Source organism: Petaurus breviceps, unplaced genomic scaffold, assembly GCF_028583685.1.
Source record: "Petaurus breviceps papuanus isolate PSGF00001 unplaced genomic scaffold, PetGlider_PUasm1.0 220, whole genome shotgun sequence".
NCBI lineage: Eukaryota > Metazoa > Chordata > Mammalia > Diprotodontia > Petauridae > Petaurus > Petaurus breviceps.
This window is the reverse complement of record NW_027185876.1, coordinates 19,639,870-19,653,057: the sequence shown is the minus strand read 5'-3', so window position 1 is coordinate 19,653,057 and position 13,188 is coordinate 19,639,870. Positions and strand designations below refer to the sequence as shown.

The 13,188-nt window shown below is 39.1% G+C and overlaps 1 protein-coding gene across 2 annotated transcripts in view; it reads right to left on the bottom strand.

The window, feature by feature from the left end:
- Positions 1 to 310: 310 nt before the first annotated feature.
- The window catches only part of LOC138166228 (flavin-containing monooxygenase 5-like), a 35,192-nt gene continuing 22,314 nt past the window's right edge, over positions 311 to 13,188 (bottom strand). For both annotated transcript variants that reach the window (XM_069094696.1, XM_069094695.1), the window contains 4 exons: positions 11,476 to 11,675; positions 8,173 to 8,522; positions 4,969 to 5,041; positions 311 to 1,033 (listed from right to left, as the gene is read on the bottom strand). In XM_069094696.1, coding sequence (XP_068950797.1) covers positions 688 to 1,033; positions 4,969 to 5,041; positions 8,173 to 8,522; positions 11,476 to 11,675 — 969 coding nt within the window. In that variant the 3' untranslated portion in view covers positions 311 to 687. The remainder of the gene's footprint in view (positions 1,034 to 4,968; positions 5,042 to 8,172; positions 8,523 to 11,475; positions 11,676 to 13,188) is intronic.

The following is a 13,188-nucleotide window of genomic DNA, read 5'->3' as shown; positions in this document are numbered from 1 at the left end:
TATAGGATAACTTGCAGATAATCTCAAAGGGAAAGTATTAACATTAAAGGGGGTCATTGGAGACTTTTTTTGGAGGGGGAAGGCAGGGCAATCAGGGTTAAGTGACTTGTCCAAGGTCACATGGCTAGTAAGTTTGATCAAGTGTCTGAGGCCAAATTTGAACTCTGGTCTTCCTAATGCCAGGGCCAGTACTCTATTCACTGAACCACCTAGCTGCATTAATCTAGACTTTTTGTAGGAGGTATGATTTTAGTTGGAACCTAAAGAAAGTTAGGAAATCCAGAAGACAGAGATGAGTAGAGAGAAATAATGCTTTGAAATGAAATTTAATTTTATTAATATTAATTATTATTACCTATAGACATCTGAAAATGGTAATACATGTGCACACAAAAAGTATTCATCATTTTGTTCAGATAAGGTATGTTTACTTATTTATTCTACTGAGATATATGAATGATATGGAATCAGAGCACTAACTTTGGAGCCCCCAAAGGGATACACAGCTAAAGTTTGTTTTAATTGGAAGCCTGTCATTTGTGACTCAAATCTGCATGAGAAATGTGTTGGCAAATAACTAACTACTCTACTACCTAATGAAGCAAAAGCCCAGTGGTACTTCATCTGGCCCTTAACCAATCTGTATCACAGTTGGTCTATATGATGGGTATGATGAAAGAGATATCCCTAAAATAACACTAAGGCAAGAACAATGAGAACAGCCATACTAGCACCTAAAAGCCAAAATGGCACAGAGGATGGAAGCTGGTCATTACTGACAATTCGAGTTCTCAAGGGTTTGATGATACGTTCTCTCTGAGTCAAAATGGCAGCCCTGGCCCCTGCCCATTTCCCAGGTCCCTGTAGGCGGAACTGGTATGGAGTACAGGGACCAAAGAAGATTTTTAAGGCCAACTTGGGATCCCAGAAGAAGAGAGAAAGGAGTCTGGGCTTTACTCCTATTTCCAAGGCAATTTCATCCATATACTCAATGTATTGAACTCGGCGTTCATCACGAAGGCTTACCACGAACCTGTAACCCAAAGGGAAAGATGAGAAACTCCAGGTCAGAATTTGGTCTCTCTCCTTATGTCTTTGAGAGATAATTTCCACTGTGTTGTGTGGAACTCTGTTAGTGGGAAGATGAGAAAGAAATTGCTAGAAATTTATCCGACAATCTCTGGTTCAAATACTCTTTTGTGATTATTCTCAAGTACCATTTTCCCCATCAAAACTATTTGAAAAGTCACAGACAGCTTAACACGTATGTTTAAAATGCTTTCTTTACCTCCTTACCCAACTCCTGTTCTTTAGAAGGCTTCACTTCACTCTGAAGTTGGTTGTCACTATTTAAGATGCCACCTCGGTATTTGGATATCAAGCTCTGCCTCAGAGTTCTTCGAGGTCGAGCCCCATTCCTCTTCCCTCATAGCCCAATATTCTCTTCCTTGGCAAACACATTCTCCCATTTTACAGTCCCTATACAGATGAATCCCAACTCTCTCTCTCTCTCTAATCCTGACCTCTTTCTCAAGCTTCAGACTCATATATCCCATTCCTTCAAAAGCCCCATTTAACTAGAACACAATACATAGAGCAAAGCATGAGATACATACAAAGGTAGGATGCTGCCATATGGTGCAGGATTTTGAATGCCAGTCAAGGAAATGAAATGATTATTTGAACTAGACAGCACCTCTAGCTCAACATGTCTCAGACTGGATTTAACTTTTCCTAAAATCTTAAACTTTCTAACTTCTCCACTCCACCTATCACATTTATTCTAAACCTTTGTGATGCCTTTGAATTGCCTCTCTCCCTCTACTCCCACACAATCCATTGTTGGGTCCTGTTGATTATAGCTTTGAAATTTCTTTAGATTCAATCCCTCCTGTGCTCATTGTTCTCTTAGCTGTCATTTATTATCACAGTGCCCCCCACACAAAGTCACATATTACGTACTTAATAAATGACTATTAAGTCGCTCAACATCACCTTCAATGTGAAATGCTTTTTGACTACTGTTGTGCTCAGTCTCTGATTACCTTGTATTTTACTACTTTACTTCTCTAAGTATGTAAGACTTTTTTTTTAAGAGTAGGGATCATTTCATTTGTTTTATTTGTATACTTAAGGCAGCTCTGTGGTACAATGGACAGAGCCCCAGGCCTAAAGTCAGGAAGACTCATCTTCCTGAGTTCAAATCTGGTCTCAGACTCTTATTAGCTGTATGACCCTGGGCAAGTCACTTAACCCTGTTGGCCTCAGTTTTCTCATCTGTAAAATGAGCTGGTGATGGAAACGTAAACCGTTCCAGTATTTTTGCCAAGAAAACACCAAATAGGGTCATGAAGAGCCAGACAGAACTGAAAACAACTGAACAATAACATCTCAACACTAAGCACAGGGCCTAGCACATAGTAGGTACTTAATAAATATTAATTGACGAATATGCCACTTTTCTGTTCAATACCTTCTTCCACTGACTTTCTAGGGCCTAGTAAAAAAGATTGAATTCCTTTCATTGTCATTCAAACCCTCAACATTATGGCACCTTCCTACCTTCTTGTATATTTCATACTTACCCTTGCATTTTGCTCTAGTCAGACAGGAATACTTGTTGACTCCCACATATTTTGTTTCCCTTTAACCTCTGTGTGTTTGCTCATACTGTTCTTGATGCCTGGAATGCCATCCCTATAGCCCATCCCCATTGCCTATTGAAATTCCATCCATCCTTAATAGCCAGATTAAATGCTACTTCATCCATGAAGCCTTCCCTAATTCCTTTAGTCAGTAATAATACTTTCCTCGTGGAATCATAGGATCCTAGATTTAAAGCCAAATGAATATCTAGAAGTTATCTAATCCATTCCTCTCAATTTTTTAGATTCAATGCAATTTAAGAAATAGTCATTGAACATCCACTATGTGCCAGGCACTTTGCTAGGCACCAGGGACAAACATAAACAGTCCCAGTTCTCAAGGAGCTTATATTTGATTGGATGGGAAATTGAGGTCCAGATTGGCTAAGTCATTTATCCACAGTTATATAGGTAGTAAATGGGAGGACTGGGTATGAACCCAAACTCTCTGACTCTACATCCAGTGCTCTTGGATAGAAGCTGATTTGTACTTCTTTTATGTTCTTATCATGGATCATTCTATATTAAAATTATTTTTTGCATGTTTTATTTAATCTTTCCCCTGTGCTAATATACTTTAAAAAAAAATTTTTTTTTTAAGCAATCGGGGTTAAGTAACTTGCTCAAGGTTACACGGCCAGTTATTTCTGGGTGTGGTGCTGAGTGTCTGAGCCCGGGATTCGATCTCCAGGGTCTTCTCAACACTGGAGCCGGTGCTCTTACTTGCTGTGCTACCTGGCCGCCCCGCTAATATACTTCTATACACACAGAAGTCTTTTAGCTGATGTTTGCTCATCGCTTATTGCTGCTCACTCCTATAACCAAGAGGGAGACAAAAACAAAAGGGAGCGGAGACTCTCCTAAAACCTTAAATCCCTCTAAGAAGAACATAGATGAAATTAGTGACTAGTAGTCCTGACATTGTTTCAAGAACACAAAGAACATACTGTGCTCATAAAGCTAAATTCTAGAGTTGGTCCCAAGTCTATAACAATTTATACCAGAGAACTGACTTCTACTGTTCTGTGTTACATCTACAGGTGCCAATTTTTAAGAGCTACCAGCTGTTGACTGCCCCTTAGTGGTTTCTTAAAATAGTCTACCTGTACTTGCCCTCACCCCACTAGTAATGAATATTTTCTGAGTCTGCTCAATTTTCTTATAGGACCTCTACTAGTGCAGAAGGATTTTAGCCCTTAAGGATGTGCTTCCTGTCTTTCAGGTATTGGCAGAGGGTGGTATAGCTCCTAGGTACCCTTGTAATAGTTTATAAACACTACACTCCAGTCATTTGGAACTATTTGAAGTTTGCCATACTTTCCTGGCTCTCCTGTAGGGAAAAAAATGTGTCCTTCCTTGTATTTCTTTGTACCTCTCTTGTGAATTTATGTTCATTTTGGTATTTTGGTAATTCATGTTTGTGTTCTTACCATCCTTACAAATTTGTAAGCTCAATAAGGGTCAAGTCTAATTTAAACTTTGAATATATATATATATGTATATATATATATATATATATATCAGCATGATGGTCTTTGAAATAGTCTTGATGAAGATAATTACAGTTTATTGCTGATTATCTGTTATAAGTGATAGAAATACTTGAATAAGCATGGAACAGTGGGAAGAACGTAGGCTCTAGAATCAGCTAACAAGAAATGGAATCCTACTTCTGACACTTAATGGTCTGTGACTTTGGGCAAGTCTGTTACCAAGCTAAGACTCAGTTTCCTCAACTGTAAAATGAGAGTGGGACTAAATGGCCTTCTGGATTTAGATGATTCTATGATCTTTGGATATTAAGGTACAGTATCATAGATGGCATAAATAACATAATCTCTCTCTCTCTATATATCTCCACATTATATCTAGTTCTATGTATGTGTATGATTTGTTTGGTTTTGAATTTGTTCAGATCGATTGGAGGATATTTGCTTTTCTCCCTCACTTCAGAGGTATTGTTCTTTTGTTTGCCTTAATCCTTAAAACAGATGGGGCAATCTTTTGATACTTTGTTTCTCTAATGCACCTAATTAATAGAATCAAAGATTGCCAAAGGGATGGGTAGATCCTAAATACTTTGTGCCTGGCATCCTATGAAAGTTAAATAATAGCAGCAATAAGCAATAATGTGGCCATCTGAAACTACACATTCAACATACAAATTAAAATTTGCAAGCATTAATGATACTATTGAGAACAGAACCAGATAATCATTTGCTCCCTTGTCCAGACCCAGATTTGATGATCAATAAAATGTAAAGGAAACCCCAAAAATGACTTAAGCAATCAATTGCACTTTGCCAACAGTCAAGTTTCTTACTGTTTTTCCAGAGAAGTTCTTATCCGTTTGATTTCAGTCATCATGTAGCTCACTGAAGGTAATTTGTTCAGCCCTAGGAAATAATATCCAGAAGATGATTAGGACTCTTTGGGGGAACCACTGAATGGGGCGGGGGGAAGTAGTTTTCGGAGGCAACCATGATATTCCCACTAGCTTTCTTTGGAAATCAAATCCAAAGTCCAAAAGTGAAGGATCTCTAGGAATGGTGTTCTGGCATATATAGTCTAGATCAAATTACTTGCCTTCTCAATGAGGAGGGAAGGGAAAGAAGGAGAGAATTTGGAATTCAAAATTTTAAAAAAGGATTAAATGTGCACATGCAATTGGGGAAAAATATATTTAAAAAATGAATGGCATGCTAGATTTCCTGTCAGTGTAAGAATAAGTTCACTTCTTCATAGTATTAGAAATTTGGGGCTGGGGAAGGTGGGAGGGAGATGCAAATTGCTTCTTTGTCTATTTTTTCCAAACAACTTAAAAATGTTAAGAACGCATTTTATGATCTGCATGTGTTTCGGTGAATATTTTCTCCCCTGAATCTTCTAATACAGTATTGTGTGACCTGATTCTACCATACCTGATCTTTGAACTCATGGCAGTCAGAGAAAAATGTCGTTATTTTTCAGCACTCACTTTGTCTTCCTAAGGCACAAATGTACTAGAACTTCAATCTCTGTTCCCAAGAGGGATAAGTGAATCTTGTGATAACAAGGCAAAACTGGAAGCAACGTGAATGCCCATTGATTGATGAATGGCTGGACCAATTAATTATGCTGTAAATCTTTAACAGCTTAAAACAACACGAAGACTTTTGGGACACTTCATTATTGCATTGTAAGAAAAGAGAAAAGTAAGGAATTTGGAGAAAATCAGAAAAACTCCTACATACTGATGCAGAGAGAAAAGGCAGAACTATGAAAATATTATTCACAATAGCCACAATAATATAGGGGAAAATTATAGTAAAAGGCATCAGAATTCAAATGAATGTAATGATCCATCTTGATTCCAGAAAACTGGAGGTGAAGTTTATCTTTCTCTCCTGATAGAGAAACAGTGGATTATGAGTATGTGATGTATCATATGCCATCAGACATGGTTCACATGTCATTTAGTCTGGCTTAAATATTTCTGTTATGTCAGAAAAGCACATCTTTGCATCTTCAGATCTCTGGCACCTGATGGAATACCTCTCTTTTCAGTTTTCTGAAAGTAGTCACTGTGCTCATCTCTCATAGTTCCTTTTGTAGTAATTACTGCCATTCTCCTATTACTCCCCAACCTCACCTTCTTTCCTTCTTATTCTCTCTGTTTTCTTTTACATTTGCTCTTTTAAAAATGTTTTATCAGTTAAAAACAAAACCAATGTTTTCTCTTCCCAATAACCTTCCTTTATAACAACGACTCAAGCAGGTGCCCTCAACAAAGGAGTGTTATGACTGTTAAAATCCAGGAGATACTAAACTTATTCATCATAATTTAGGCAGTTCCTGTTTCTTTTGTAAAACAATACACACACAGAAGTTTCCACTAAGAAAAAGAAAATAGGTTTTCTCTTAGGGTAAAAAAGAATGCTTCAGGGTATAACAATAAGATTTTGGTGCTAGAACAGCACTATGCTTTCCAGGAGGTACTTAGAAATTACTTGTTGACTACTTTCTTAAAGAATCAGAGATTTAGAGTTGGGAGTGACTTATGAGATCATCAAGTTCAATCTCTTCATTGTACAGAGTAAATGAAATTATATTGGCAAAGTTTTGCATGGCACACAATAGGTGCTTGATAAATTCTTATTCCTTTTGTTTAGAGATGAGAAAATTGAGATACAGAAAGTGACTTGCTTAGGGTGACAGGGTTAGCCAGTGTCTGAGGTGGGATTCAAATCCAGGTCTTTCCACTTCCACATCCAACATTCTATCTATAAGAGAATGCTGGGATTTGAACACAGGTCCTAAACTTCAGAGCCAGTATTCTTTCCACTTTGCCATACTATTTTGGTGCTTTTTCATATTTTCTCTGCATCTTTTCCTGCTATTTCTCTTTGATATTATTTCCTGGTCAGTTTCTAAAATTTATAACTTATCTTCTATCCAATTTCATGCTTTTTAGATGTCCCAGAATTCCTTATCACTAATAAGGAGGCCACAAATGGGAGTTTGAAAAAAAATGAATTGGAAAATCCCTGCTAGATCTATTTATAGGACTTTCTATTGATGTTTGAGCTGTTATTGGGCAGGTAGGTGGTGCAGTAGATACCTGGAGTCAAGAAGACATATCTTTATAAGTTCAAACTCAGTCTCAGACACTTACTAGTTGTGTGACCTTGGGCAAGTCACTTAACCCTGTTGTCTTTAGTTTCTCATCTGTCAAATGAGCTGGAGAAGGAAATGGCAAACCACTCTAGGATTTTTGTCAAGAAAACCCCAAATGTAGAGTTGGATGTGACTGAAAATGACAACACCACCAACAAAGTGATGTTGCTGTTATTTCCCATTAGTAAACTGTGGAAGAATATGACGGAAATAATTTCAGAGGTGAAGAGAAACATGAAGGTATATCATTTTCCTTTGCCACTTTATTCTGGCCCTAAATTCCTTCTGCCTCAACCCCTTCCTATTCAACAGCTATGCCAAGCTTAGTTCTGACACTTTCCTAGCAGTAGAATTTAGCTTTAGTCAGAGGTTGTGATTTAGACATGTGTTAGCTGAGGGATCCAGAGCATGTCTTTTTCAGTTCTCCTCATGTATCCATGGCAGATCCTTGGTAAAGGTTAGCATTTGTTGTCCCTCCTAGTTTCCCTTCTACAAGTCTTTTTATCCCTGCTGATATTCCAGCCTCTCAGACATCTCTGTGTTCTAGCTCCATAGAGCCTTATTCTTAACTTTGCGCTCACAATTTGAAGAAATCTAGCAGTCTTACCTCTGCTATGGTGCTAGCTAATAGTGTTACCTCTCCCAAGAATATTTTCATTCAAATAGGGAAACATAGGAAATATTAAAAAAAACCCTTCATAACTCAAAGGCATAGATTTCTGATGATGGACTTTGAAGTACTGTAACAGGTCAATGGACATATTTAGGATTAAATATGGAATCTGATAGACTTTGTTAGAATCACTTAAAGAATGCCACAGTTGACTTATCTTTCTTTTTTTTTTGTCTTTGAGTCCAGTCTCTCACATACCTTTGAACACACGTGTGGCCCATCGGCTCTGGATTTCTGATGTTGGAATAGTAGCTCCTACTGGCTGTATAAAACCAATGAATGCTAATGTTGGTTTTTCTAGTTGAGGAGGGAAGACATATTTAAACAAGGAGTACTGGCTATCCAAGATAGCTGAATCATTATCCAGGAAAGGAAAGGAAACATTATATCCAGTGGCAAAGATAACAACATCTATACTTTCTTCTGTACCATCCTCAAAGATGGCAGTTGTTTCAGTGAATTGTTTCACGTTTGCTTTCACCAGCAGTCTTCCAGCAATTATGTGGTTAGGTAAATCATCGCTGAAAGTAGGTTGATGACTTAGGAACCTGAAAGATAAATAGTGAGAAGTAAAGATCTCCTTTCAAAAATGTAAACCTCCTTTGGAAATATTAGCAAAGTGATGTTAATGCTGTCTGATTCTGAGTACCTGTTGTGGGCAGAACAAATTCACAAGGATTACTTTTTAATATGGAAGGAACTGACCTAGAGATCAGAAATGGGAGCTAACTTGGTATTAGAGATCCATTTCTTTAAGTTATTAAATTAGAGAAAACTAAAGAGAGTGATGATACTTAACTTCAAATTGAGGGTGTCCCCTATTTTTGGAGGGTTATCACCTGGAAGATAGGTTAGTTTTTTTCTGCTTTGAGTTGAGAGGGCAGGACTAATAACAATGGAGGGAACATACAGAGACAAATTTCCAAACCATTCCTAACAGTTAGAGCTACCCAAGAGTAGAATGGAATGCCTTGGGAGGTATAGAAGTAGTTGGTCCCCTCCCTTGGAGTTAGCTGTTTAAGAAAAGACTGTATGGATATTTGTCAAGTATATTGTAGGGGAGAGGAGTGTGATTCTTTTTTCAGTAAGGATTTGACCAAAGGGCCTCAGAGGCCCTTCCAAGTCTAAAATTTTGTGATTCTGTGATTTGTGCCTGAAGACATCTAACTATTCACTAATTATATACAAATATCTGTATAAATATAAAAAAGTCATCTAGTGGTGTGGCCATCAAATTCAGATCTGCTTGTGAGAGCTTTTTCATCAGAAAGCATTGTTTCACTAAATTAGGTCCGAATGATGGTCCTAATTCTTTTTCCAGTGTTTGCTAATACAATATGATATAATACAACAAATATTTATTAAGTTCAGAAAAACTGCTGTCTAGCCGTGTGCTTCATGTCATACTTGTAAAAATAACTTTGGAACCCAAATATAAGTTTTTATGCTTATGCCTATTAAATTAAATTTTATTTGATTTAGGCAATATTCAATTCTCCCCAAATCTGTTTGGATTCTATCTCTTTCATTCAATTTCCTCGCTATGCCATATAGATTTTTGTCTTTTGAAAATCTGACAAGCATGCCATCCATACTTTTATCTAAGGCACTGGTAAAAATGTTAAGTAGCATAGTACTAAAAAAAAACCCATCTCTGAGAATCTCCTGGGTATGTCCTTGACTTTGGTCCAGACATTCAGCTAGTTCTGAAGATCTTTGACTTTATTGTCATGTAGCCCACACTCCCCCATCTTGTGTAAAAGCATTGCAAGCAGGATGTTTGCCAAATACTTTGCCAAACCTTCAGTTAATTATATTAGCATCATTCCCTTGATCTGTCCATTTAATAACCATCAGATAAGGAAATGAGGTGAGTTTGGCATAATCTGTTCTTGAGGAAGCCTCTTTGTTTTCATGGCATTTCCCCCACCCCCCAGATGTTCACGAACCAAACTTTCTAGAATTTTTCCAGGAATTGAAATAAAGATCGTTGCCCAGCAGCTTTTAAATTCTGCATCATACTTTGGCAGTCAGAGCAATAGCATCTCTTCTATTCTCTGTGATCTTTCAAATATCACTGACTAGCAGGGGAAGGGGTAGGGAAAGATTGCTATTTAGTTGTTTATTTAGGTATGTCTGACTCTTTCTGACCCCATTCGGGGCTTTCTTGGCAAAGGTACTGGAGCCGTTTGCCATTTCCTTCTCCAGCTCACTTTACAGAGGAAGAAACTGAAGTCAATGAGGTTGTGACTTTTCCAGGGTCACACAGCTAAGTAAGTGTCTGAGGCTGGATTTGAACTCAGGAAGAGGAGTCCCTGCACTCCTGACTCCCAGCCTAGTACCCTATACACTGTGCCACCTAATTGCTTCTGGGGGAAAAGGAAGATTAATAAGTGCCTACTATGCATCAGTCACCATGCTAAGTGCTTTACAAATACTATCTTATTTGATTCACACATTAAACCTCTATGTGTGTGTGTGTGTGTGTATGAGTGTGATTATTATCCCCATTTTACAGTTGAGGGAATTTAAGTAGACAGGGGTTACAACTTACCCCGAGTCACATAGCTAGTAAATATCTGAGCATAGAATTCAAACTCAGGTCTTCCTGACTCCAGGCCCAGTACTCTATCCCCTTCTCCAATGGCTCAGAAATATCATTAATCAGTATTTTCAATGGTCTTGGTCATTCTTGGCAGGGTGACTTGGCTCTGAGCTCTTCTCTTAACCACTTTCTGTTTACCTTGGATTTCTACTTTTAGGCATTTTTGTCCTATCCTTTTCATCTCTGAAGTAATTCTCTTTGGAAGAAAAAAATGGAGGCAAAATGAATTTTATGACTCCAAACCTGGTGTGTTAACCATATCAAAAAGAAAGACTGTGGTGCTCATTTCCCCTAGGGTTAGAGTCAGTTTTCAAGATGAACACAATATCATTATACTGTCTCAACTGTATGGCTTTTAATCAGAGTTGTAACTAGGGTGGAGAAACCAGGGCATATGCTTCTTAAAAAGGGGCAATGGGGGAGGAGGGTTTATTTTGACTGGCAGTTTGGTAAGCTCCATCTCTATGTCTCATGTCCTTGCTGTTTACTGGCCTATGCCCCTGTTGGGGACTGGAGGAAAATATGGCCTGAGAAGAAAGAAAGGGCAACATGGCACGGATAGGGTACTAGACTTGGAGTGAAGAGGACCCGAATTCAAATCCTGCCTTTGACACTTATTAGCTATGTGCCCCTGGGCAAGACATTAATTTCTAAGAATTTCAGATTCCCCATCTGTAAAAAGGAACTGGACCAGATGACCTCAAAGGGCCTTTCTAGCTCCAAATCTATGATCTTGAGTCACGAGTCATAAGGACAGAGTGGGGAAAGACTGCTCCCTCTCCTGGACTTATGGAAGTCAGACCTGGACTATCCATTAGCCACTTCTGAATTTCTTATCAGACTTGCCCACACCAATAGTCAAAGTGAATTACATTGATTACAATCTCAAAAGATACCTGTGACGAGGCTGCAGACCATAGGTGGCATGGTTAAACCTTGTGTTTAATTTGTCTTCTTCCAATTTGTTGATAATGGAGTTGCTTAGACATTTTTTGATGATATTCTTAAAGCGTGTAAAGAGTACAGTATCCAGGGGATCCCCATTATCTCCGACACGCTGCCATATCCATGACCCTCGTCGTGTGCTGAGGAACACCTGGAGGAAAGAAGCACTAAGATGGCATCCTCTTATGAGATAGCCCTAGCTTGACGTCTCAGCCGACTCGAATTGGGACCAGGACACATGCATTGTTTCATTTGTTCTTATTGGCCCTGAAGACCAGGCATTTCAGTCATGTCTGACTCTTCAAGACTTCATTTGGGGTTTTCTTGGCAAAGATACTGGAGTGGTTTGTTGTTTCCTTTTCCAGCTCATTTGACAGATGAGGAAACTGAAGCAAACAGGGTGAAGTGACTTGTCCAGAGTCACACAGTTAGTGAGTGTCTGAGGTCTGATTTGAACTCAGGAAGATGAATCTTTTTGACTCCAGTCCCAGCACTCTGAGCACTATAGCACCACCTAGCTTCCCTGTTGGCCCTAAAATAAAGTCGTTGATATATTCAAAAAGTATTTATTCTGTGCCTGCTATAGGCACTGTTCTAGGCACTGTGGGTACAAAGACAGAAATGATGCGTCTGCTTATTATCAACTCCCCTGTACAAAATGTGAAAACCAAGGTTCAAGGAGGTAAAGCTCATATAAATAATGGTGACAGAATCCTGATCTTCAGGGTGTTAGCCCACGGATTCTTCTACCCCAGCACCTCTTACTTTAAATGTGTCAGTAAGTGCTCCTGAGGAGCAATGATAGAACAAGATGTGTGTGTGTGTGTATGCATGTATGGATCAAAGAGACTCTCTCCCTCCCCTCCCTCCCTCTCTTTCTCTTCCTGATTCCCCCTTTCTCTCTTTTTCTTTCTCTATAGATACACACATGTATATACACAATAAGTATATGCATCTATAATCTCTCTATATCTCCAATATATAGATATATCTATGTATCTATATACATCTATATCCTTTTTAGTCTATCTCATCTTATTCCCTTTACCACATTCTATGCTCAGCCAACCTGACCCACTAGCTATACTCCAAATGTTATTTCCTACCTTCATGCATTTACCCTATACCTGAAGTACATTCCCTCCTGACTTCTAACTCACTCCCTTCCCTCGTCTCTTGCCACAGGCAGGTGAACAGGGCTATTCAGGGGACCAAATGGGAGCAAATAGTTTAAACCTTCCCTAGGCATGCTAAGGTATCCAGGACCATTTACTTTACACTGCACTTCTTGGTTAGCAGAAGAATGAAAAGTACAAATCCCAGTGTCTTAGAGAGGGGCTGAAATCCTTCTCCCCCTTAGAAATTCAGCATTGTCCTACTCAGCTTCAGGGACAGGGGAGGTGGTGGGTAGGGATTATCTCTCAAACAACCACATCCATTTAATTTTCCCTCCTTCCCTCCCTCCTTTCCTTCCCTCCCTCCCTCCCTTCCTTCCCTCCCTTCCTTCCCTTCCTCCATCCCTTCCTTCCTTCCCTGCCTCCCTCCCTTCCTTCCCTGCCTCCCTCCCTTCCTTCCCTGCCTCCCTTCCTTCCCTGCCTCCCTTCCTTCCCTGCCTCCCTTTTCCTTCTTTCCCTCCCTCCCTCCCCTCCCTCCCTCCCTCCCCT